Source organism: Sminthopsis crassicaudata, chromosome 2, assembly GCF_048593235.1.
Source record: "Sminthopsis crassicaudata isolate SCR6 chromosome 2, ASM4859323v1, whole genome shotgun sequence".
Lineage (NCBI taxonomy): Eukaryota > Metazoa > Chordata > Mammalia > Dasyuromorphia > Dasyuridae > Sminthopsis > Sminthopsis crassicaudata.
Window position 1 is genome coordinate 257528581 of NC_133618.1, and position 24810 is coordinate 257553390.

The window sequence follows — 24810 nt, forward strand, 5'->3', positions numbered from 1 at the left end:
ACCTTGGTGCCGGCGTGGCGTTTCCAGGCGGAAGGGTGAAGGAAGGACCGGAAGCTCCGTGAGACGGGACGGAAGGGCTTGCTGGGAGCGGGCACTGGTCGAACTGGAGGGAGCCGGTGAAAAACCTGGTCCCGGGCCCGGGGCCGGGGCCGCGGGTTCTCGAGGGCCGGGAGAGCGGGGTTCTGGGGTAGCAGCGGCAGCAGCCGGAGGCGAACGGGCAGATGGGGCTCAGGAGGCGAAGGCCCGCCCGGGACCAGGGGCTGCGGGGGGAACCGGGGCCGTTTCCGGGGCCGCCGCAGCCTCGGGAGCTGGAGCTGGGGCCGGTGCTTCCTCCATGTTCGCCGGGTTGCAGGATTTGGGGGTGGCCAACGGCGAGGACCTGAAGGAGACACTGACCAACTGCACCGAGCCCCTCAAAGCCATCGAGCAGTTCCAGGTGCGGGATCCCCAGGGCCCCCAGTAGCGGCCGCTGAGAGTGGTTCTCCCTCCCTTTCCAGACCCAGAGCCCAGAATGGCATCTCCGAGGTGTAAAAGACCTCGGGCCTGCTTGTCCAGGCCAAGCAGGCCCCGAAGCCGCAGCACTACACAAGCCGCCGCGGCCATCCGGCCTTTGTGCCTGAAGACCTTTTAACGAGGAAGAGCCTCGAAGGCCCCCAGGCCGGGTTTAGTTGGTAGGGACTCTCCCCTTACGTTAAGCGTGGTCCGCTTCTCTTCCTGCAGTGTTTGTAGTTCTGCCTCCCAGAAGAACACGCCCACTCCCTCTGGGAGATCCCAGCCCTTCCGACTCAGCCTACGTCTTCTGCCTGGTCCAAACAACCCCAGGGACCGAGCTAGCTGCGCCCGGGCTTCTCACAGCCTGGTTGCCCCGTGGATACTACAAGTGTATTCTGTGGTGCTCAGAGCTGCATGCGTTATGCATAGCCTAAGATTACATTTCTTCACATCGTTGTTTTTTTGTTTTTTTTTTTCTCCCTGCTTTGACATAAAACTGAATTTACAAATCCCTTCAAATACCTAGGTAATTTTTTTACATGTGTTAAAGCCAAGTAATGAAGGAAGGATAAAAAAAGAAAAAAAAGTTTGGCACACTAAAGTGAAAATAGTTTCAGGACTGAGAAATTCTACATTTACCAAATTTTGTTTTAGCTATATTGGTCAAAAAAGAAAGATCAAAGAAAAGTTAAGACTGCTGCTTAGGATAGTTAAGATATTGAGAACAGAGGACAAAAAAGGCAGAATTTTTCCACTTTTTTTTTCCTCCTCTGCCTTGACAAAACAAATTTACTAGGGAGCTGAAACATGCGATGAGAGGGGACCAATTTGCCTTTTGTTCAAATCATCAGGCCTAGGTGAAGTACAATTCTAGGATACTTTTAAAAACTGGTAAATATGATTGTTAAGTTATTGTTAATGGTCTATAAAAGACTTTAGAGAAAAGGGAAAACATGAGACTGGTGATCTTATTGTTTCCCCTTCATGATGATTTAATTTAATTGTTTTCCCCAGAATAGAGGGAACGGGCCCAAGATGCAGCACAAAGCAAATAGTTATTAGATATAAGAACGTGCAGACAGCCAGGTTATGCAGTAGACCGGGTGCTGTGCTTGCAGTCAGATCTGGATTTATATCCTGACCTTGGGTTCATTTTCCTTATCTGTAAGATGAGAAGGTTGGACTGGGTGGCATCGAATGCCAATCTAGCTTCTTACTCCATGATGATCATATACCCCAGAGTTAGAAATGTAGTTTTCAAGTCACCCATGAGTTTTTACAAGTGAAGGAAATGAAAATAGGCCTTTTCTAGTACAACTGAATGGCCTTAGGTATTTAATTTAGGTTCCAGTCAATTGGCAACTATGTTTGAATCCTTCCACCAGCCAACCTTTCTTAAGAGTTCAGAGTGTAAAGATTGACTTGTAGAATGTTAGAGCTTGAAGGACCCTTAGATACCATCTAGTTCAGTACTTACATTTAGCAAATGGGAGAAAGGGTCACACAATGAATGCTAATTTCAGCCAAGAGAATAGAATCAGGGTTTCCTGACTTCCACAAACACCGATGTAGTACTTGTTCCATGAATGAATGAACTGCCCAAGGTCAAGATTTAAACCCAGATCTTCCTAATTCCAAACTCAGAGCTCTAGGCAGCACAGTCTTACAAGTATTCATTAAAGACTATCTATATCTAATGCTATGCTCAAGATGAGAGCCCCAGGCTAGATATTAGATGACGTAGATTGATATTTCAGCTATTACTTTTACTATGTGATGTGTGGACAACTCATTTCCCCTCTCTGGACCTTAGTTTTCTTCAGTAAAATTGAGGTATTGCACAAGATCTCTGAGGAACGTAGAAGTAAATCAAGAAAACGAATGGATTTTCTTTGTGGGTTCCCCACCTGAAAGGAAATGTTTAATCATAATTGGAGTGACGCTACAGCGTCACCATCTTTGGGTTGTATTATGGGTGGTTGTCCTATTGCCAGTTGTTGAGTCATTTTTTTCAGTTGTGTCCAATTTTTTATGACCTTAGTTGAGATTTTCTTGGCAAAGATGAAAAACTGGAAAAGAAGTGATTTATCCAGTGTCACACAACTAGTAAAATTCTGAGACCAGATTTGAGGTCATGAGGATGGTTTCCTAATTTTCTCCACTGCACCATCTAATACATATTATGTATAGCACTTTAAATTTTAGAAAGCACTTGATATTATTTTCTGACTTAGTCATCACAGCAATGAGCTAGATACTAATTTTACAGATGAAGAAGCAGATTCAAAGAGATCATAACATGCCCATAGTCACATAACTAGTAATTTTTTTTTTTAAATAGCTTTTTATTTACAAGATTTATGCATGGGCAACTTTTCAGCATTGACAACTGCAAAACCTTTTGTTCCAACTTTTCCCCTCCTTCCCCCCACCCCCTTCCCTGGATGACAGATTGACCAATATGTATTAAATATATAACTAGTAATTATAAAGGCAAGATTTGAAGCCAGTCTCCAGCTTCAAGTCCAGTACTCTTTCTAAGTTTGTTTCTAATGATTTGGAGCATTCAATAACTGAGAAGATTTGAGAAATGCCTGTTTCCCAAATGATCTTATTTTTAGTTTATATGGAGCAGATTTAAATGTTTTTGTTTTTCTCTTTTTTGCAAGAGAGTATCTCCTCTATAAGATGAATTTTATTTAATACCAATCTTTGCTTTACTAGACAGAAAATGGTGTCCTACTGCCGTCATTACAATCTGCTCTGCCTTTCTTGGACCTGCATGGGACACCTCGGCTAGAGTTCCACCAGTCAGTCTTTGATGAGCTAAGAGACAAGTTGTTGGAGAGAGTGTCTGCCATTGCTGCTGAAGGAAAGGTTGAAGAAAGGTAAACATTCTGAGGAAAAAAACAGGCATGGTTCTCTGTCATTAGAGTCATGATTATTGCACTGGTCATAAACACGAAAGCTGTTCTGGTTTCCTCAGTCAATTAAGCAATTTAGTATGAATGATACATATGAAGTCATGCAAAACATTTCCATATTAGCCATATTGCAAAAGAAAGTAGATCAAAAAAATAAAGTTTAAAAAAGTATGCTTCAATCTGCATTTAGAGAAGATGAGTCTATTATAATTATCTTCTGTTTATTTCTAGGTACAAGAAGCTAGAAGATCTCTTGGAGAAAAGTTTTTCCTTGGTGAAAATGCCCTCACTTCAGCCAGTAGTGATGTGTGTAATGAAACACTTGCCAAAGGTAAGGGCAAGTAGTACACTTGTGGCACAGTATTCACTTTATCAGTGCTAGCTGACTGACGGGTCTTATTGCTTCCAGACATAGGGACTCAGTATGTTGGTGTCAGCTGATATGGTGCAGGTCCAATTGTTCTGTGAGAACATTTTATTATAGTTTGGCCAAAAAAAAGTCTTGTTTTTTCTACCTCTTAAAGTAATGTATGTGCATGTATTTACTTTGAAAGAAAAATTACCTTCTCTTCCCCATTTTACATTTCCATTTAACAGTTGTACAAAATCCAAAGAATTTTGAATTTTGGAAATTAGAAATGTGGTCTATAATCCTTCTGAAAAAGAAATTTAAGAAGTTACTTGATATTTTGTTAAGAAATGTTTAAATTAGTGTTTTTGCTACTATTACCATTACTTTGGGCATTCTACCTAAATTCTTTGGAGATGGATTGTTGTGACAGCTGGATTTACAGTATTTAACATAAAAGCTGATCAAGATAAAACCTTGATACTCAAGTGTTCTTGCAGGTTCCTGAAAAAAAATTGAAGCTGGTAATGGCTGACAAGGAACTATATCGGGCATGTGCTGTGGAGGTGAAGCGGCAGATTTGGCAGGATAACCAAGCTCTGTTTGGGGATGAAGTTTCTCCACTGCTCAAACAGTACATTTTAGAGAAGGAGAATATCCTCTTCAGCAATGAAGTATCTGTTCTGCACAACTTCTTTAGTCCATCTCCTAAAACAAGACGTCAAGGGGAGGTAAGGATCAAAGGGAAATGTATATTTACACTGTAATTACTTACCCTGCTTCTCTGCTCATGCCACATTTCCAGTGTGATATTATGGATCATCTGGGTCTTAAAAGCCTGCAGAGTGGCTTTCCTGGACCTCATTCTGAGCTAATCTGCTTCACTGATTGGTAGTAGTATAACAGTGACTAGTCGTAAAACATATTATTTAGAGATGTGATTTCTAACTGTGAATTTAACTTGATTCAAAGGAATGAGTCTAATTGTGAGAATTTCAGACTCCATGAAGAACATTGGGAAAGGTAGAGAGGGATGGGTGGCCTGATTAAACATGTTCCTAAGAAAATCCTATGGAGGCATTTGATTACTAAGTCTGGAACAGTATCCAGAACATGGGAGGCAGTAGTCCCAACCTGCTCTTCTCAACACAACCTGGCCACTTCTGGGGGAGGGTGTTCTGTTCTGGTGTCATATATTAGGAAAGACTAGTGATAAGCTGGACACATGTCAGAGGAAGGGGCCACAATAGTGACAGGTGGTGAGACCTTATCATAGGATGATCATTTGAAGAAACTAGGGATATTTATTCTGGCCAAAAAAAAAAAAAAAAAGGTGTAAGGGAACCATGGTAACTATTTTTAAGTATTATCATAAGTCAGAGGGATTAATTAGACTTGTTATAGTCTCCCTCATAGAGTGAAACTAGAAACAACTGCAGAGACAGATTTTGACTTTTTGTTTTTCAAACTTTTAAGTTTTTGGTTTTTTTCCTCTAATGAACAGGCATTTATTTTCCATCTTTTCTACATAGGAAAAAAAAAATACAAAACCCAGCTTCAATTTTCCCATCATTCCCTCAGAATGAGGATTAGAAAATAACAGCATCTACTTTCTAAGGATGTTTTGAGATAATAATTGTAAAATATCTAACATGCGTTAGATACCATATACATGATAGTTATGGTTGCCATTTTTATTAAACCCAGATTAGCTCAGAGGATGTCAGAGCTGGGAAGGATGGGCTGGGAAGTCCCTCCACCTTTTTGAGCTTCAAGCAATCCTTAGCGCTGAACCATAGACTGGGGTCTGTGTTTCAAATCATGCCATGCCCTTGATTGACACTTCCCTTGACCCATGACTTCTGCCTCCAAGGAGCTTGCATTTTACTAGGAGTCAAAGATGAATCATCTTTTGCCAAACAGAGCCCCCACTGTATCACTGGCCTGTGCTGATGAAGGGATAGGGTGTTTAGGGATCAATTAATGTTGCCAGAGATTTACTAGAGTGGTTGCCAAAAGTTTCATTTTCAGAGAAAACATTGGCAGTGTTTTCTGGGGGCTAGAGAATGGGACTTTGAGGCTGGGGCCTGAAGACAGGGAAGGTGCTGAAATCAAAGTAGTCCTCCCTAGATCCTTGTTCCATAGTAGGCAGAGTCCAGAGGACTAAAAAATGACCTAAGTGAAGTTATTTTTCCTCTCTGGACCTCGAGTTCCCCTTTTATAAGATAAATGATTTGAACAAGATACTTTTTACATTCCTTCCAGAAAGCAACATCTTGCATTGTTGTACTATCCCCAGATGTGGTCATACCCTTCATCGTGTCATTACCTACAAGCATTCCACTTCTTGTCATGAACTCTGAAATTCCTATGAGGTCATAACCTTTTGCCATTCCATCTTTCCCTCTGGGTTAAAACCACTAACCCTGTGCTGCCTCTTCCCTTTGGCCACAGCTTTCCTTGATAATATGCTGCAAACTACTTAAGCGTACAGCACTTTTTTCTGTTGTCCTTTGGGTCACTTTTAAATTATATGGGTATAAATCACTTCCAATAGAGCAGTAGTGAACTGAACCAGCTACACCCAGCGAAAGAACTCTGGGAGATGACTATGAACCACTACATAGAATTCCCAATCCCTCTGTTTTTGTCTGCCTGCATTTGTGATTTCCTTCACAGGTTAAATGTACACTATTTCAAAGTCCTATTTTTTTTTTGTACAGAAAAACAACTGCTTGGTCATGTATACATATATTGTATTTAATTTATACTTTAACATATTTAATATGTATTGGTCAACCTGCCATCTGGGGGAGGGGAGTGGGGGGAAGGAGGGGAAAAATTGGAAGAAAAGGCTTGGCAATTGTCAGTGCTGTAAAATTACCCATGCATATATCTGGTAAATAAAAAGCTATAATAAATAAATTACATGGGTATTTTTTAATAATCATAAAATTAATTAATAGAAACCAAAATAACCAGTTGCTTGATTTGAAATAATTGAATGGTTTAAATTTAAAACAATTGTTTACATATTGTACAGATAAACTATTTGGGAGATAGAACTACTACATCAGTTGATAAAACAAGGAAATTTGAGGTAAGGGTAGTTAGAGATGTCTGAGGGCAGCCTGGAGGCCTGACTCCTCTTCTGCATGGGAAATAGTTCTCTGTGCTAATTGAGCAAACAGGTAGGCCTCCTGCTGTCATTTATATATTATATTGAACAATATCACTGGGATTGCTTTTAGAGGAATAAATCATTTTGTTTTCTTTTCTTTTGGATGGACTTAGGTAGTACAGAAACTGACACAGATGATTGGAAAGAATGTGAAACTCTATGACATGGTGTTGCAGTTCCTTCGAACCTTATTCCTGCGGACAAGGAATGTCCATTACTGTACCTTGAGAGCTGAGCTGCTAATGTCATTACATGACCTGGACATCAGTGATATTTGCATGGTGGATCCCTGCCATAAGGTACTAGATACAAATCCTGTGGCATTTTCATCAGTTTTATATTAATACGTTGCCACATGCCACATGCTACATGCAGGCTGTTAAGCATCTGGTGATCCTGTCATACTACTCCAAATGGGAAAATGCCGATGTGATTGCAGACAAGATCATAATGACATTTGCCTTTTCTGTTTCTGAATTAACAGGTCACTTAAGTTCTTTAGACTAATTGAACTTTGAAATCATCTTTCTTGCCTCTTGGCATTTCTGCTAGTAGTCTTAAGCTTATTGAATATAGTAAACTAACATTGATAAGAAACAAAATCCAATTGGGAATCACCATTTTAGTCTTTATATTGCTCTTAAGTTTTGAGTTTGAAAAACACTTATGTGAGGCTTATTGCTAAGATTATAGAAGCCCAAACAGATGTGAATGATAGTTACTGGGAAGTATTAAACCAGACCTTAATGCTTTCCAAGATATCCTTTTACTGTAGTTTTGGCAGGAGTTCTAAGGAAGGAGAAATTCTGCTCATGAAATTCTGTTAATTTTCTTTTTTCTTGTATTTTAAGTAAATAGTTATTTATTATTATTACTTATTTGTTGTTTTTCTCATGACAGTGGGTAACTCCCTGAGGGTAGTCACTTGCCTCTGCCTTTCTTTACCTTTTCTTTTCTTGTTTTTAACAATTGCTTTTTATTTTCAAAATACTTGCAAAGATAGTTTTCAACATTCACCTTTGCAAAATCTTGTTTCAAATTTTTCTCCCTTCCCCCTCCCACCCATAGACAACAAGTAATGCAATATATGTTAAACATATGCAGTTCTTCTATACGTATTTTCACATTTATCATGCTGCACAAGAAAAATCAACTCTGTTAATTTTAAAGGAAACAGATATGTCCAAGAGTCCTTAACAATTTTCCTGGTTACTCTTGAACTAGTTTCCAAATTAGAATGAAAAAAACTAAAATATGTCCAAAGATGTCACTTCTTAAAACTACGTGTTTCTTAGAAGACTAAGAATTGTGGAAGACAGCATTATTATTCTGAACTGATCCCTTTAGATGTCTCTATCTATAAAGTGATACTGTCTGAAAAATGACAAAGTGACTTTGGAAAGGAGGATCTATCCAGATTTTTTTGTTTCTGGTTACTTTTTAATGCATTCCTTATTCTTCTTCCCCTCCCCTCCCCCTCCCCAGGCTGGGGTTAAGTGACTTGCCCAGGGTCACACAGCTAGAAAGTGTTAAGTGTCTGAGATCAGATTTGAACTCGGGTCCTCCTGAATTCAAGGCTGGTACTCTATCCACTGCGCCATCTAGCTGCCCCTGTTCCTTATTTTTACAAGCATTTATATTTCCCACTGCTCTCTCCCCATCCCTTCATCAAATAAATAATAAAAAGAAAAATGAAAAGTAAAACCTTATAGCAAATTATGCATATAGTCCAGCAAAACAAATTCCCACACTGGTCACTTACTACATTTAAATAGGCCCTCAGAGCAAAGTGAGCCTTCTTTTTCTCTAATCAAAATTCTGCCATTCAGCCTGAGATAGACAATTAATTTTTTTTTTTTTTTTTTTTTTTTATATTTTAACCAACACCCTTTGTTTTTATACAGTTATTTCCCTCTTATTTCCTGTCCACTATAATTGAACCTGCCCATTTTAAAAACAAAACATTTAAGCACTAACCAACCTTACTGAGTTTGACAGGGTATATCTTGTCATATTCTATATTTGGAGCCCCTATTTTTTACTGATAGGAGAGAACTGTGTTTTACTATCAATTTTCTGGTCTTATATAAGCTCTTTGTAAGCAGTAGTATTTCATCCTTTATTCATGTATACCCGGGCCCCTAGTGCAAAGGGCTTAGCATATAGAAGGTGCTTAATAATCACTTTTTTTTCCATTCATTGGACTGAGATTAGTGTTTAATCAGTTTTGACCTAGACTTTTAACTTTACTTAGGCCTCTACATACTTCGATTTTATCCATAGAAAGAGAAAAATTCCCTTTTCCTTGTCCCATTTTTCTCTTAAACTTTCAGTGCTAGTTCTAGAAAATAGTATCTTTTGTTTATTGAATAAGTACAACAAACAGCAGAAAATTATAATATTCTTTAGCATCATATAATTTTTTTTACATATATATTTTTAAAATTTTTATAATTATAAAATTTTCTTTGACAGTACATATGCATAGGTAATTTTGTTTTTTTTTTTACATTATCCCTTGTACTCCCTTCTGTTCCGAGTTTTTCCCCTCCTTCCCTCCACCTCCTTCCCTCCACCTCCTTCCCTAGATGGCAGGCATTCCCATACATATTAAATATCTTATAGTATATCCTAAGTACAATATATATGTGCAGAACCGAATTTTGTTGTTGTTGTTGCAAAGGAAGGATTGTATTCACAAGGTAAAAATAATCTGGGAAGAGAAACAAAACAAAAAAAACAATGTTCTCTGTTTACACTCATTTCCCAGTGTTCCTTTTCTGGGTGTAGCTGATTCTGTCCATCATTGATCAATTGGAATTGGATTAGCTCTTCTCTATGTTGAGCATCATATAATTTTTAAGCCATTTTTTTAATGCTCACAGTATTTATGTTACAAGATTTGATTTAGCCAATAGGAAAAGAGTAAATTGTGAAACTTGGTTACATTTAGTCAAAGACCTGTTTATAATCCTGTAATTAGAAGACTTATTGTTTGAATTTGTTCCTCTGATTTATTCATATACAGTTCACCTGGTGTCTTGATGCTTGTATCCGAGAAAAGTTTGTTGACAATAAAAGAGCTCGGGAGTTGCAAGGATTCCTGGATGGAGTGAAGAAAGGTCAGGAGCAAGTGCTGGGGTGAGTGGAATTGTCTCAAGCACAAGGAGCACAAACAACCTCTATAGCTTGATACAGTAAAAAAAAAAAAAAGCATTTGAAGCTAGAAGACCTTAGTGTGAACCTTGGCTTTGCCTTGTTCTACTGTGCTGATTTTGGCTTTCATTTAACCTCTCTGAGGCTCAGTTTCCTCATCTGTAAATTAGAGGGTTGAAATAGGTGACTTCTGAGGTTCCTTCCAGATCTGAACAATGATTCTTTCAACTTCTACTGTCTTTATAATAGCCTTTTCTCCTACACTCCCTAGCATATTATCATTCTTAATTGAAAATTTTATTTTGGTAGTTTTAAAAATCTTTCAAACAGAGTCTGACGAGACCTTGCTCCTTATTTTAGTGTGTTTATATGCCAGGTTCTAGTTGTGAGGGGTGGATTTTGAACTTGATTGTGATAATTAGGGAGTTTGGGTCCAATTATGTTGCAGGTCTTTGTCTTTTACATATTTTTATAGTCTCACAAGAGGAATCTTTATAAGGTGTTTTCCATGGCATTATGTATTCTTTTAAATAAAGCATCCTTGAGAGATAATGCTTAATAAATGTTCACGTAACTTTTATGTATTCTCATTCACAATTATCGGAAAGATTGAGAATTTAAGATATCTGATTTTTATTCAACTTCAAACCTGGGTAAGGTTTTAGAACCAAATTTTTAGAACCAAAATTTGACTTAGTAGTGATCATCTTAAAGAGCTAAAGTAATTCTTATTCTCATCTCAAAGATTGTATCAATGATAACCTATACTTATTAAGATTAAAAAAATTTTTTTTGTGATTATTGTTTTCTTTATGTTTTAGAATAACCTGATCTATCCAAAAATAATACTTATAGCTGGTGCGAACAGATAGATTTGCTTGAAACCCAGTTTATAGATTGTAGATGAATGGTTCTAGAAGAACAGTGGTGTAGTGGAAATATCAGTTAAGTCAGAAAATATATGTTCTGGTCTCAGTTCTGCTATTAACCAGCTGTGTAATCTTAGGCAGGTCTCTTTCTCTTTTGGACCTTCTGTAAACTAGGGGGGGTTTATTTAGAAACTCTCTGAATTCTTTTAGAGCAGAGGTGTCAAACACACAGGCAGCCCAGACCAGATTAAGAAATATATAACAAAATAATCAAAAACACAATTTGCAGTTGGCATGTGATTTTCTTTCTTTTTTTTTTTTTCTCAATAGTATTTTGTTTTTCCAAATACATGTAAAGATAGTTTTCAACATTCATTTCTATAAGATTTTGTATTCCAAATTTTTTCTTCCTTTTCCTCTTCTCCAGGACAGCAAGTAATCTCATATATGTTATGCATGTACAATCCTAAACATATTTCCGTATTTGTCATAACATGGTTTTTCTAAGTTAATATGTGTCCAAAGAGATCCTTAATTTTGGTTTTATGGCCCCTGCTTTAGTTTGACACCACTGTTTTATAGCACTAACTTCTTATAAAGTGTTATACTTACACTTATACTAAGTGTAAGTGTTATACTTACACTTATACTAAGTGCTTTCCTCTCCTGGGGATGTGTTATGATCTTGATTAATATTGAAATAAAATTCTTTAAGAAGATGAATAGATTGGTTATTAGCTCTGTGTGGTATGTCTTTAATCTGGGAATATAAACTTATCACTTATTCCTTTCAGTGATTTGTCTATGATTCTATGTGATCCCTTTGCGATTAATACCCTGTCCTTGAGCACCATAAGACATCTGCAAGAACTGGTGGGTCAGGAAACCTTACCCAGGGTGAGTGGCAGAAACTGATGAGGACATAACTTGAGTTAGACTTGCCCTTGTTATGAAAACCTGATGCAAGCAGCTTTCAGTTCTTGTTTAGCTAGTGGGAAATGCCTAAAGAGTATTTGGGAGTAGATGTTTTAGGTGTATGCTTCTCATGTCTACTGTAGTAGCTTAAAATACATGTATAAAGAAGAAAAGGCTTTTTGCAACAAGTTTTCTGATAAAGGTCTCATTTCTAAGTTATACAGAGCCATCCCTAATTGATAAATGATCAAAGGATATGAACAAATAGTTTTTAGAAGTTGAAATCCAAACTATCAAAAGCCATAGGAAAAAATGCTCTAATCAGTAATAGAGAAATACATATAAAAACAACCTTGGGCTCCTATCTCATACCCATCTGATTGACAAAAATGCCCCCAAAAAGGAAAATGATGAATGCTGGTGAGTTTCTGAGAAAGCAGATACATTATTAGTACAATGTTGATGGATCTGTATATTGATCCATTCTTTCTAGAAAATATATCCTTTGATCTGATGATACCAGTCCTAGATCTATATCTTAAAGATAACAAAAAAAAGGAAAAAATCAAAATATTGATAGCATCTCTTTTTGTGGTGGCAAAGAACTGGAAACTTAGGATGTGTCAATCTTTTGGAGAATGGTTGAACAAATTACAGTGTTATGTAATACTATGTTGTAAAAAATAATGATAGGGATAGTTTCAGAGAAACCTGAAAAGACATATATTAACTAATGAAAAGGGAAGTGACTACGACCAGGGAACAATTTATACCATAGTAGTGTTTTAAAAAACAATTGACTTCGGAAAACTAAAAAATTCTGATCCACCCCATTATCAACCACCACTGTAGAGGACTCATAATGAGACATGCTGCCCAGCTCCTGACAGGAATTAGATTGAGACATATATTTTTTAGATAGGGCCAATATGGGAATTTTGCTTGATATTACATATTTTTTTTTCTTGTAATTGAATTTATTTTTTTCTTAATTTTTAAATTTGTCACTATCTCTTGACTGTTTAAGAGTGAACAACCTTCTCATAAAAATGAAACTATATGATCTGCTAATTTTGCATTTTTAAAAAAATTTTTCTTAATTTTTAATACTTTTCTTTTTAAAATTTGAGTTCCAGGGGCAGCTAGTTGGCGCAGTGGATAGAGCACTAGCCTTGAATTCAGGAGGACCTGAGTTCAAATCTGGTCTCAGACACTCAACACTTCCTAGCTGTGTGACCCTGGGCAAGTCACTTAACACCAGCCTCAAAAAAAAAAAAAAAAAAGAAAGAAAGAAAGAAAGAAAATTTGAGTTCCACATTCTCTTCCTCCCTTAACGCCTCCCTCACTGAGAAGATAAATAATATATCAGTTATATTTGTTAAGTAATGTAAAACACTTTCATATTTGTCAGATTTCAAAACAGAAAAAAATTAAGTGAGAGGATTATACTTAAGTTTGCACTCAAGAGTTCATCAGTTCTCTTTGGAGGTATATAACGTTTTTCATCATGAATTGTCTTGTATTGATCTAAATAGACAAGTTTTTCACAGTTAATCATCATTACAATATAGTTACCTGTACACAGTGATCTCCTAGTTCTTCTGACTTCCCTTTGCATTAGTTCATATAGGTCTTGCCATGTTTTTATGAAACTATCCCTTTGCCATTTCTTATTTATTTGTTAGCTTATACATAAGCATGTATATTATTAAGACCTTGTTTTTCTTTCTCTTTCAATTAGAGACTGGGAGAGAAAGAAAGAGGATTTCGGTTAACTGAAAAAATTAATTTAAAAAAAAAAGCCTATGTAGAAGGAATAATTTACCTGATTTAATTGAAAGGTTGTGTGTGTGTGTGTGTGTGTGTGTGTTTGTTTTAATTGAATGTCCATGTGAATGGAGGGTAAAGCTGACACTTTTTTAATTGAACTGAAACTTTTTCTTCTTAATGTCATTATCACTTTCCAGTGATGGCTCCTACCTTTAGAACAATGTTCCTTTATAACAAAGAACATAATTAAGCAAAATGAAGGAAAATGTTGACTGTATCTGACTATACCTGCATTAGTGTGCACCATCATCTCTTGCCAAAAAGTGGGAAATATATTTCTTGTCAGTCTTCTGAAGTCACCATACTGACTAGCATTTGGATGTCTTTTATTGTTGTCATCATAATGTGTGATTGATAATTGTTTTTTTGATTCTGTGAAGCTGATACTTTTAGCAATAAGAGAAACTAATCCAATTTTGTTAAAAGTGCTTTGGTTAAAGATTGTAAACAAATTGGATGAGAGCAGTTAAAATAAATTTTTTTTTTCTATTTTATAGGAGAGTCCTGATCTACTTTTATTGCTAAGAATGCTCTCCCTGGACAAGGGGCTTGGGACATGATTGACAGTCAGGTCTTCAAGGAGCCAAAAATGGTAATTTAAAAGTTATATTAAGCCTTTCTTTACTTTTATTTTCCCCAAATGGTTATTTTATCAGATTTTGTTTGAACATTAAATTTATCCTCATTTTGCAGTCCAAAAAAGTTACCTGAAGTTTGTTTTGGTTTTTCTCTTTGGGTTTATATTTTTCTTGTTTTTTTTTTTTTTTTTTTTTTTTTTTTTACTCTTTGTTAAGCTTCTTTTTATAGTTAGGCAGAAGAGTGTGATACGAAGAGTATTGATAGGATTTAGGAGTCTTGAGTTCTAGTTCTGATAGGATTTAAGAGTCTTGGGTTCTAGTTCAAGCTCTGACTAGTCACTTCTCTTTTCTCAGTCTCTCTCTTTTTTTTTTTTTAAATCTCTGATGGGGGCAGGAGATTAGAATTGAATCATATCTCTAAAAATCTCTTCTAGCTATAATATTTTGAGTCTAATTCTGTAACAAGCTTCATGACTGGGCCATAATGGAGTACAGAACAACTCTGCCTTTGGAAGTTGATTTTTCTATCTCAGAACTTAGAGTAATAGATTGAAGTTGCAGAAACAGACTAGCCCAATGTAAGGATCAAATTCCTTACTATTAGAACTGTTTAAAAGTGGAATGAGCCGCTTCCAAGAAGGAAGTAAATTTTTCACCATCAATTGCTGACCACTTCTCAGGGATGGTGCAAAGGAGATTCCCACTATAGGTGTAGGTTAAACTAAACTAAGTGGAGGGGTCCTTTCCATCACTCTGTGACTTTGTAACATGATTGCCAAATGTCTAGGCCCCTTTTTTATAGTTAACTGTCTTTATAAGTAACAGAGGAGATAGTGTTAAATGGTTATTGAAATTCTCAGTCAGAAAAAATTATTTTTTAATGAATATACTTTCTAGTGCTACCAGTGAACATCCATGCGAAGATTGGCTTGATGTCAATGAATACTATTTGGTATTTTTGAAACTCCTTGTATTAAAACACAATATTCCATCAAAAGAAGAATTTGTAAACCCTAACCCATTCAATCTAAAAAAAGTTTACATTTGAACCCACTGTCTTCTTGGCTTTTCTGTCAGCATAATTAGTAAATATATTTTGAGATTGTACAGTTTTAATGATAATGATATAAATTTATATAATAAGTATTTTAATAACATAATTTTGATATTTTAAAATTATTTTAAATATTTTTGTGATTCTTCTTGTGAGCTCTTTAAATAGAAGCTGGTTCTATTCTCATTTATAAGATGAGACAACTGAAGCCCTGAGAAATTATCTGAGGACACAAAGTGTGTTAATGGCAAAGATAGGATTTGAACGCTTAATTGTTTATCTTCCATTTTCCTGTTAAGCTGCTTATTTATGATTTCACAGCAATGTTTGTTCCTTTGAATGTGTTTTTCATATATAAAACTCTGATTTGGGTAGTATCAGGGCAACCTGCATTAAAAGCTTATACAAGTATCATTTGGATCTTCCTTGAGTCAGTTTTATTTTGCAAAACTAGCATTTAAATTAACTCTTTTAAGCTTTTTCTTTTTTTTTCCCTTTTTTTTTTTTCAAAAGTGGAATATGCCCTTTATTTAAAATAGCTAAGAATGTCAACAACAACAACAAAAAATATATGAATCAAGACCAACTCTTTACATTTTAAATGCTTCTGTTTTCAGGACGAATTGCCTTAGCACTGACCTCTATTTTTCAAAATGATCCTTCTTTCCTTTGGCACGTAACTCGTTAAGAAAAATGTTTATAAGAAAACAATAGGATAGGGGATTCACTGCAAGAGGAAGTAAAAATGTTATAATTCATAATGCAAACTTTTTATTTTCAAAACATGCATGGATAATTTTTCACCACTGAAACACATAGCTTTGTGTTTCAGATTTTCCCCTTCTCATCCACTCCCCTAGATGACAAGCAATCCAATATATCTTATACATGTTAAAATATATTTAACTTTTAATTTAATTTGATTGTATATTGAATAAGTCCTTTAAGCATTACTATAGGCCTTGTGCAATGTGGTAGTGAATTCAAGTATGTGTGGATCTCTACCTTGATATCATAATTCATGGTCTCACTGACTTTATTATTCCTGTAGAACAATTAGAGGATACCATAGAAAGAAATTCTCTAGTACCTAAGGATGTAGCCCTGGAAAAAAGACTTTTAAGTGCAAAAATGGGAGAACTGGAATAGGTTAGAATATTCTGAGAGGCTTCCTAGATGGGATACAGCTTGTGTCTAAAGAAGTAGAATTTAAGTGGGAGTGCCATAAGGAGAAAAACATTCTTGATAAGGAGCAAGGAATAAGCAAGGTACTTGCTTGTGGGAAACCAGTCTGAGTAGGAGATATGTATAAAGGGGAAAGTTGGAAATAAAATTGGGAACAAAGGATTGAATGAGATTATGAAAGGCTTCCATTGCCAGGGTGAGAAATTTGAACTTGAACAAGATTTTGTTTATACTTCACTTGGGTTGAAAAGGACCTTTAATCTAAACTTTTCCCTTTTTTTTTTCCCCCCCAGGAGGTAGAGCTGATCACTAGGTTTTTGCCAATGCTTATGTCTTTTGTGGTGGATGATTATACTTTCAATGTAGATCAGAAACTACCAACAGAAGAGAAGGCATCAGTCACATACCCTAATACCCTTCCTGAAAGCTTTATCAAGTATGTCAATCAAATGATCAATAATTTTGAAAGAAACATTTATATAAAATGATGCAAAGTCTTTAGGCAATGGGGCATCTTAAAAGCCAACCTTTTTAAAAATAATATTTAAAAGAAAAGGGGGTAGAGTTATATTTTTAGTATATTTTATACTAGATGAAAATGTATTATAGTGATTAAATTCTCTAGTCCTTTAAAGGTTTGTTAATGCTGTTATGTCAGATAACTTTTCAGAAACCACAGAAATTTAACCTTTATAACAACATACTATATCATTGGAGTACGATATATAAGACACAATGGCTAGAGGGGCTGCTAGGTGGCACAGTGGATAGAGCACCAGCCTTGAATTCAGGAGGACCCGAGTTCAAATCTGGTCTCAGACACTTAACACTTCCTAGCTGTGTGACCCTGGGCAAATCACTTAACCCCAGCCTCAGGGAAAAAAAAAAAAAGACACAATGGCTAAAGACTTTGGTCATTACTTTGGTCAGTTGAGCAAAGATATTAGTGTCTTGACTGTGTGATCTCTTGATTGGTACCAGATTCTTGCAGGAGCATAGGATGGCTTGTGAAATGGGGCTTTATTATGTCCTTCACATAACGAAGCAAAGGAATAAAAATGCTTTTCTTCGACTTCTCCCTGATTAGGTGAGTTTTAGCTTGTTTATTTTTTCTCATCAAAGTCTTATGGGTAAGGACAAAAGGGAATTTGGATCAGAGATTGATGTCACAGAGCCTTAATGTAAAGTATGTCCTGGGACAGGGAATAACAAATTATGAAGAAGAATAATTGATAGTTATAGTGGTATAGTAGAAAAGGTACTGTGAATTTAGAATCAGGAAACCTTGAATATCCTCTCTAATACATATTAATCACAGAGTCTCGGTTTCTAGATCTGAAAATTGGCGATGATAATACCTGTAAAACTTGCCTTATGGGTTATGAGGATCAAATGAAATACTGTAATTTGTTTACAATTTTGGTTTGTAAACCATTGAGCACTATATAAATACCAGTTAATATTATACAGGGCTTTCCTCACAATAATCTTGTATAAGTGGTATAAGTATTGTTCTCTCGTTTTACATAAGATAAAACTGAGGTTCAAAGATGTTGTGACTTGTTGAGGTCAGATAATAGTAAATGGCAGAACTGGGACTTGAAACCTTATATTTTGGTTCTTAAGTTTATCACTCTTTCTGAAGGCTCATGGATAGAGAGTAGTATAAGACCTTGACACTTGGTAATCAGTGCAGAAGTTGTATCCTTGGGGTCATGAGGAATGAGGCAAAGGGAGCCCATTCTACGGGCTTGGCACTGGGGTTAGAATGTAGGTATTCTTGACTATTTGGTGCCAGCTTTTCAACCAAAGATAAGGCAGCAGAAGTTTTATCTTATATTAATACTTACTATGTGCCAGGCACTTTGCCAAGCACTCCTGATACTAATAAAAGTTAAAAAAAAAAAAAAAAAATTCTGACCCTAAGGAACTTATATTCTTTTTTTTTTTTTTTTTCTTTTTTCCCTGAAGCTGGGATTAAGTGACTTGCCCAGGGTCACACAGCAGGAAGTGTTAGGTGTTTGAGACTAGATTTGAACTTGGGTCCTCCTGAATTCAAGGCTGGTGTTCTATCCACTGCTCACCTAGCTGCCCAGAAGCTTATATTCTAATGTAGAAAGAAAATACATCAAAGATAGTTAAAAGAGAGGTAGTTAGGAAGAATGATGGCCAAGTAAGGGCAGGGAAGTAGAAGTCTAGAAAGGCAGGACCAGAAAAGAAATGAAGGTTGGCTAATATTGGTCCTTGGGTCAGATAAATCTTCCAGGATTTTGAGAAGCTTACAGGAGTGGATGGATATTTAGAAAGTCTTAGGCAGTGAGGACAGTTTCAGGGTAAGACTACAGGTAAGGAACATTTCAAAGATCAAAAAGTAAGAAACAGAATTAAGAGAGAGAGAGAGAGAGAGAGAGAGAGAGAGAGTAATTCACCCTAACTTTAAAGACTTTTTCTGGGGTGGGAATGGTAGGGGAAAGAGATATGAATGGATGCTGTGTAGCCTAGTTAACTTTCTGCTTTTTTATAGAATAATTAATAAGAATTAGTCCCATACATTTTTGGAAGTGGCCAATATAGGAATTTGTTTTGCTTGACTATGAATATTTATTATTCCTAAGGTGTTATTCTCAGAGTATTAATAGAAACAGGGGAAGAATTAGCAATAGTAAGGGTTGTCAAAAAAAAACAAAACAAAACAGACAAAAAGGTCACTAAAACAGTTTTTTAAATGCACAGAGCAGAAGTCTAGACAGAAACAGACAAAAAAAACACCTTTGAAAACTTAACGTGTTGAATTTATTATGTACTTAATAATGCTGTAATAAGCAGCACATAATAGAGATTGTCAGTTTTGCATATAATCATCCTTTTCTACTTTCCCTGCAGAGTATTTATTTTATTTGATGTTTACTAAGATAAAGTTTTAAAGATTTATTTTTTATAGAAAGAATTTGATTTCTTAAAGACTCTCTGATTAGTTAACTTTAAATTACCATTGCAGTCGAGACATTTGGAGATTTGGCCTTCAGTGATATATTTCTTCACTTGCTCACTGGGAACCTTACTCTGCTAGCAGATGAGTTTGCTGTGGAAGAATTCTGTACCAGTTTATTTGATGGATTTTTCCTTACCTGCCTCTCAAGGTAAGTTCGTTTTAGAGGTGTTTATATAAAGTAGTTCCAGAACAAGCTTATGTTATGTCCTTTTTCAAGATCATTTGGATCATGTCATGATTCTAACTGGTTTTTATTCAGTCTATTGAATATTGTTCATCTAAAATGCTTCATGTAGAAATCTTTTTTGGAATAGCATAAATATCTTTAAATATTTGAGGACTAGAAAGAATTTAAAGTAGCCAGATTTATTAAGCATATCCATTGTTTGCCAGAGTGTGAGGAGCAAGATATTTCTGAATAGAAGAAGGTGCTACAGGTAGAAGAAGCACCCATATTAAGTAGCACAGATATACCTCCATTATTCATTTTCCTGAAAAGCCAGCCAGTCTACCTTCACTTTCTTGGATGCCTGCCCAGTACAGCCCTATTCCATCCTGTGGGGTGGGGAAAATGATATTTGGTTCTTTTTTTTCTCTTTAGAAAGGAGAATGTACACCGCCATGTTCTCAGGCTCTTGATTCACCTGCATCACAAAGTGGCCCCTACTAAATTGGAATCCCTCCAAAAGACTTTGGAACCTACCAGTCAGGTGAGTTTATGGTATCCCTTTGTTGATTGTATTTTTAAAAGCTCAAACAAAAGTGCTTTTGGACTTGAAATCCAAGTCCTGTCCCCAGACTCCTGCTAAATGGAGAAACTCTGCTCTAGTTAGATAGCAGCTTCTGAAGTGTAATTACTTTCAAGTTTTAATTATATCTTAAACACATCTCAGTTGTCTGTGTTAAAACACTTGGGTAATAATAAGATTTAGTGTTTGTAGTAGTAACAAAACTAAAAACAAAAGTATTGAGTTCATTTTCTCTTCTTTTTTTGCAGAGTGGGGAGGCTGTGAAGGATCTTTACAATCAGCTTGGAGAGAAACTGGAACACCTGGAACATTGCAAACCTAGTCCAGCCCAGGTGGTGGAAGCGCCTGCTTTAGAGCTACCCCTTCCTGCTGTCCCAACCCCAGCAACCCTTTGAGGTGTTTTAACTCTGAACTTGGTCATGGTTATGGTACCTGATGACCTCTAACTTTCCATAGCCCGTGAAGATGGGGGAATTGTATGTCATCACTACACTGTGAAGAATTTCCTGAGGACTTTACATTGAACGCTGAAGTGTTACAAAGTCTGCAGTTAATAACTCTTAGCTTTCTTGAGGCCAGTGGGGAAGGGTCTAGGGTGTGTGTGTGTGTGTGTGTGTGTGTGTGTGTGTGTGTGTGTATGTGTATGCGCGCGCGTGCGCATGCACATGTGCATAAATACAAGAAATTTCTTCCTCATTAGGGAATGAGATGGTGGAAGATAAGAATTGTTCACCTCTCTTAATCTGAGCTATTCAGAGTGGTCATGGTAGTTTCAATGGAGTGTTGGGTGAGTGTCCATGATAAAAATGAAATGTCATAGGGTCTCCATGAATCCCTTTGGTAGATGAGTACAGAATTGAATAGTCTTGTAGTCTAGGCTTAGAGGGATTGGAATTATTTGATTAGAATTCTATTCATTATTCCAGCTCTAGCCTACTATGTAACCTTTATATAGGCAACCTTTGTGCCTTAGTCTCTCCATCTGTGAGATGAAGATGATATCTTGTACTCCTTTAGAACTAGGTCATTCTTTAGTGGTTGGTGGATTTAGAGAGTTTTTTAAAAAAACTTCTCTTCCCCTGCCCTTCCCTCTTTTAATCCTGGGGAGGCCTCTCAGGTTAGGAGGAAAATATTTAAAAATTTTTCCCCTCTCCCCCCCATCCCAATTTACTGTTGCTGTTGGATTCCTTGAATTGGGTCATAGAACCAGAACATACTTTGATTTTTCACTCTCTGACAGACCTCAACCTTGGTGTTGTGTTTTATACTTTGTCTTTTTTTGTGTGTGTGCTTAAAAGACTTGGTCTCTCTGTCTCACTCAAGCTGTAAAAACAGCAGCCTTTCACAATCTGACTTGGCTACTTATGAGATTGGAAGTTTTGACCTGCTCTGTTTCTCATCTGAGTTAGTTCATCCCTCCTTAGGCAGATTTGTGACTCTCTTTTTCCAGGGCTCACCATATTGGTGCCAGACACCTGTAAACTTTAACTATTCCTACTGCAGCTTAGATCTCTGGAACTCAAGTAATCCACCAGCCTCAGCCTCAGCCTCCCCAGCAGCAGGGCTATTATATGTGTGTATGCATCCAGCCTCTCAGAAGTCTTATGTGTTTTCTTACAATTTTAAATGCCTTGGAAAACTTCTTGGCTTCTGTTTTCTTTGTTGGTTTTTGTTACTATAATAAAGGTGAAAGAATAGTAGTTACTTAGGTTAAAAAGGTTCTATTTTATTCTATTCTATTCTGTTTTAAGCAAGAATAGAATCAACTCACACAATATTCTCCATTTTGGTGGTATCTGAGCTAAACCTTGGATACGTCCTTTAATGAAAGGAAGTAGCACTTAGGTCTCACAAGGACTTCGAGAATAAACTATAAGCTGCCTCCTGAATCTCCACATTGGCAGTTGTTGCAACCTGACAAAAAAATGGGACTTTTTCTAACTGATTCCTCAAGAGCTTATGGGGCTTCTGAATTCACAGTCAAACCACATTAGTTTGAGGGGGTATATGCCTTGAAATAGTGAACATTTATCTTTATTGTCAAGGAAATAGTCTAGTACTTTCCAGTAAATACTGGAAACAGTGCTAAATTTTGAGGCATTGTTAAGTAGAATTACTTAAACATTTGAAAATTATATGTATAAAAGCAAGTGTTTCTATAATGAAAACAATTTGTTCTCAATTAGGTTGGTCACTTTTCTGTCTCTACCAACAATTTTTTACCCTAGTGATTTGCTCAGCAAGTCCTTCATAAGTTTACAAGCCTATATAAAATAAACTTCATTTCAGGCCCATCCATCCCACATTTTCAGTTTGGCCCCAGTGATTGAAGCGCTGTACTTGGCCACCTCTTCAGTCGCAAATGTGATTTTGCCACCACGTGCGTAGCTAAAGACAAAAGCAATAAAACAGTCTAGAAGCTGCTTTCCCAGCCTGCATCTGAGGAGAAGTTAAGCATTAAGTGACCATAGTAGGGCTCCTGATATATCTGAACTTGCATTGTTTTCTGGCAGCTAGTAGGCCACCTGTGCCCACCAGGTGTGTGGGAAGACCAGGAGCAGAAAGGGTCATTATTACAATAGAAAGTGGCAGGACAATGACAGTGCTGGGCAAAGGCTCCTGAGGAGGAAAGCAGGGAGAGTTAAGAGTAGGTCTTGCCTTAGAATGGCAGCACTGTGCCGCCCACAGCCACATTTCTTCTCATCTTTTGGGTTCAGAAGTCCCCAAACCTCCATCAGTTTGAGACTTTACATGGCTCCTGCCTAAAGTAGCTTTTGTCTGGCAATGTGTCCTCCTTCAGCCCCTATCTGTTTTGAAGTCCTGATAGAAGGACTTTGATGTTATGATATAAGGAATATCAAATGAGGAAACTCCTATTAGGTCAAATCTCCTTTGGCAGTGACTTGCTAAGAGTCATAGCCCATATGTGTTAGAGAGGGATATGATCTGGGGTCTTCTGCTTCTGAGGTCAGTGCTATCCACTCTACCATACAGCCTCTAGACTTCCAAATGCACATGATAAAAGCTGAGATGCTTATTCTTCCACAGTCATGTAAATGGATGCTGATTGAGTTTTATCAGCATGATGAAAATATGATAAATAATGAAAATATACCAGGTACCTGTTGAAAATAAATAAGGTCCTTTAATGTCTGGGGATATCTGATGTAGATGAGACAATTTTCTGAGGGGAAAATTGCATAAATAATTTGATTCTTTTCATTTATGTAGATGAAAGTAGTTTTAGTAAATAACCTACAGAAAATATTTTTCTTAGGCATGATAATCACATCAGACAGGAAAGTTGGCTGTTTCAGGGGAAAAGAGGACTGGGACCAGTTTCTAAGTGACTTGCAAGTTCTGAACCTGCCACATCTCTATGTTCTTAGCTCCTATTCCTCTAAGAGCTCTGGATCTCAGTGTCCTTTGCTTTAAAAAAAAAAAAAATGGGGTTGGACTGGGTAATTTTGAAGAGACCTTCCACCTTGGACATTTTATAATTTCTTGAGTCAGAGGGTTTGACTATAGAGAACAAATTGAAAAAACCAAAAACTTAGGGCAGCCCTTTAGTTTGCATCTTGTAGTTAATGCTGTCATATAAACTATTTAGTGTTCTTGTGTTTGTAAGTGTGCATGTGCTGGCATGTACATGTGTAATTAGCACTGATTATTAATAGTTCTTTCCAAACTGCCAGGGTCTGCATAATACACTTAATTTCTCAAGAGCCAAAAATTCTAATCCCTAAGGCAAATTGCAAGGAAGAATTTTGATTCTTCTCATAATGATTGTAGAAAAAAGAATTTTTGAGTATGGATATAAATTTATTTGCTAAAGTTGCTCTTAATTTAAAAAAGCATGCTTTTGTTAAAAAAAAAATACATAGAAATGTACATCTGAAGTCTTAGCACTACCTTGATTTGAACAAAAAAGTTCATTGTCTTTATCCATTATAATTAGGCTGCTTCCTAAGGTACTGAGAACCTATCATTGTTCAAAGCTTGAATTCTTGATGTTAAAGCTAGAAGGCATCCCAGAAGTCTGGTCTCCTTCATGTGAAAGTACTTTGCACAAGGCCACTTACTAGTGGCAGAATTGGGGATTTGAACCCCAGTTTGCTAACTCTGAAGTCAAATGTCTTCTCTACTATGGCACATTTCCTTTTTGGGAAACTTAAGAGAGGACTCCCTTATCTAAATAGGAAGGAGCTCTGGCTGGATCATAAGATCCTGTGTAATTTGGTGTCACTAATTGCCACTAAGTGACAGAGAAGCTTTTCTTTGTCTCCGCTAGTAGAAAGAGAGCATGTGGCTACCTTGCTGATTGCTATTAGTCTGTCCCCAGGAAGTTCTTCATTTTAGACCAGCTACACAGTTGGGTGGTTGCTAACTGCTGCTAGTCAAAACAACAAACTTTTCCCCTTGAAAGAAGACATGTAGCCAGCATTATAGGCGTTGTCAGTTCTTTTCACCCATGATAGCTTGTACCCTAAGGCCTCCCTCCTTGGTGTTCTCTTGCTGTGCCGGGGGCTCAGCCTT

The 24810-nt window shown here is 36.8% G+C and overlaps 1 protein-coding gene across 1 annotated transcript; it reads left to right on the forward strand.

Annotated features, from left to right (window-relative positions):
* The first annotated feature begins 6 nt into the window (after positions 1 to 6).
* NELFB (negative elongation factor complex member B) lies at positions 7 to 21991 on the forward strand. The gene is given in 14 exon segments (XM_074289059.1): positions 7 to 436; positions 3217 to 3380; positions 3648 to 3747; positions 4266 to 4496; positions 7060 to 7245; positions 9975 to 10087; positions 11766 to 11868; positions 14214 to 14250; positions 14253 to 14308; positions 16827 to 16969; positions 17515 to 17624; positions 19532 to 19673; positions 20127 to 20235; positions 20523 to 21991. Coding segments are annotated over 14 exon segments (1743 nt in total). The 5' UTR covers positions 7 to 334; the 3' UTR covers positions 20670 to 21991.
* The last annotated feature ends 2819 nt before the right edge of the window (positions 21992 to 24810 follow it).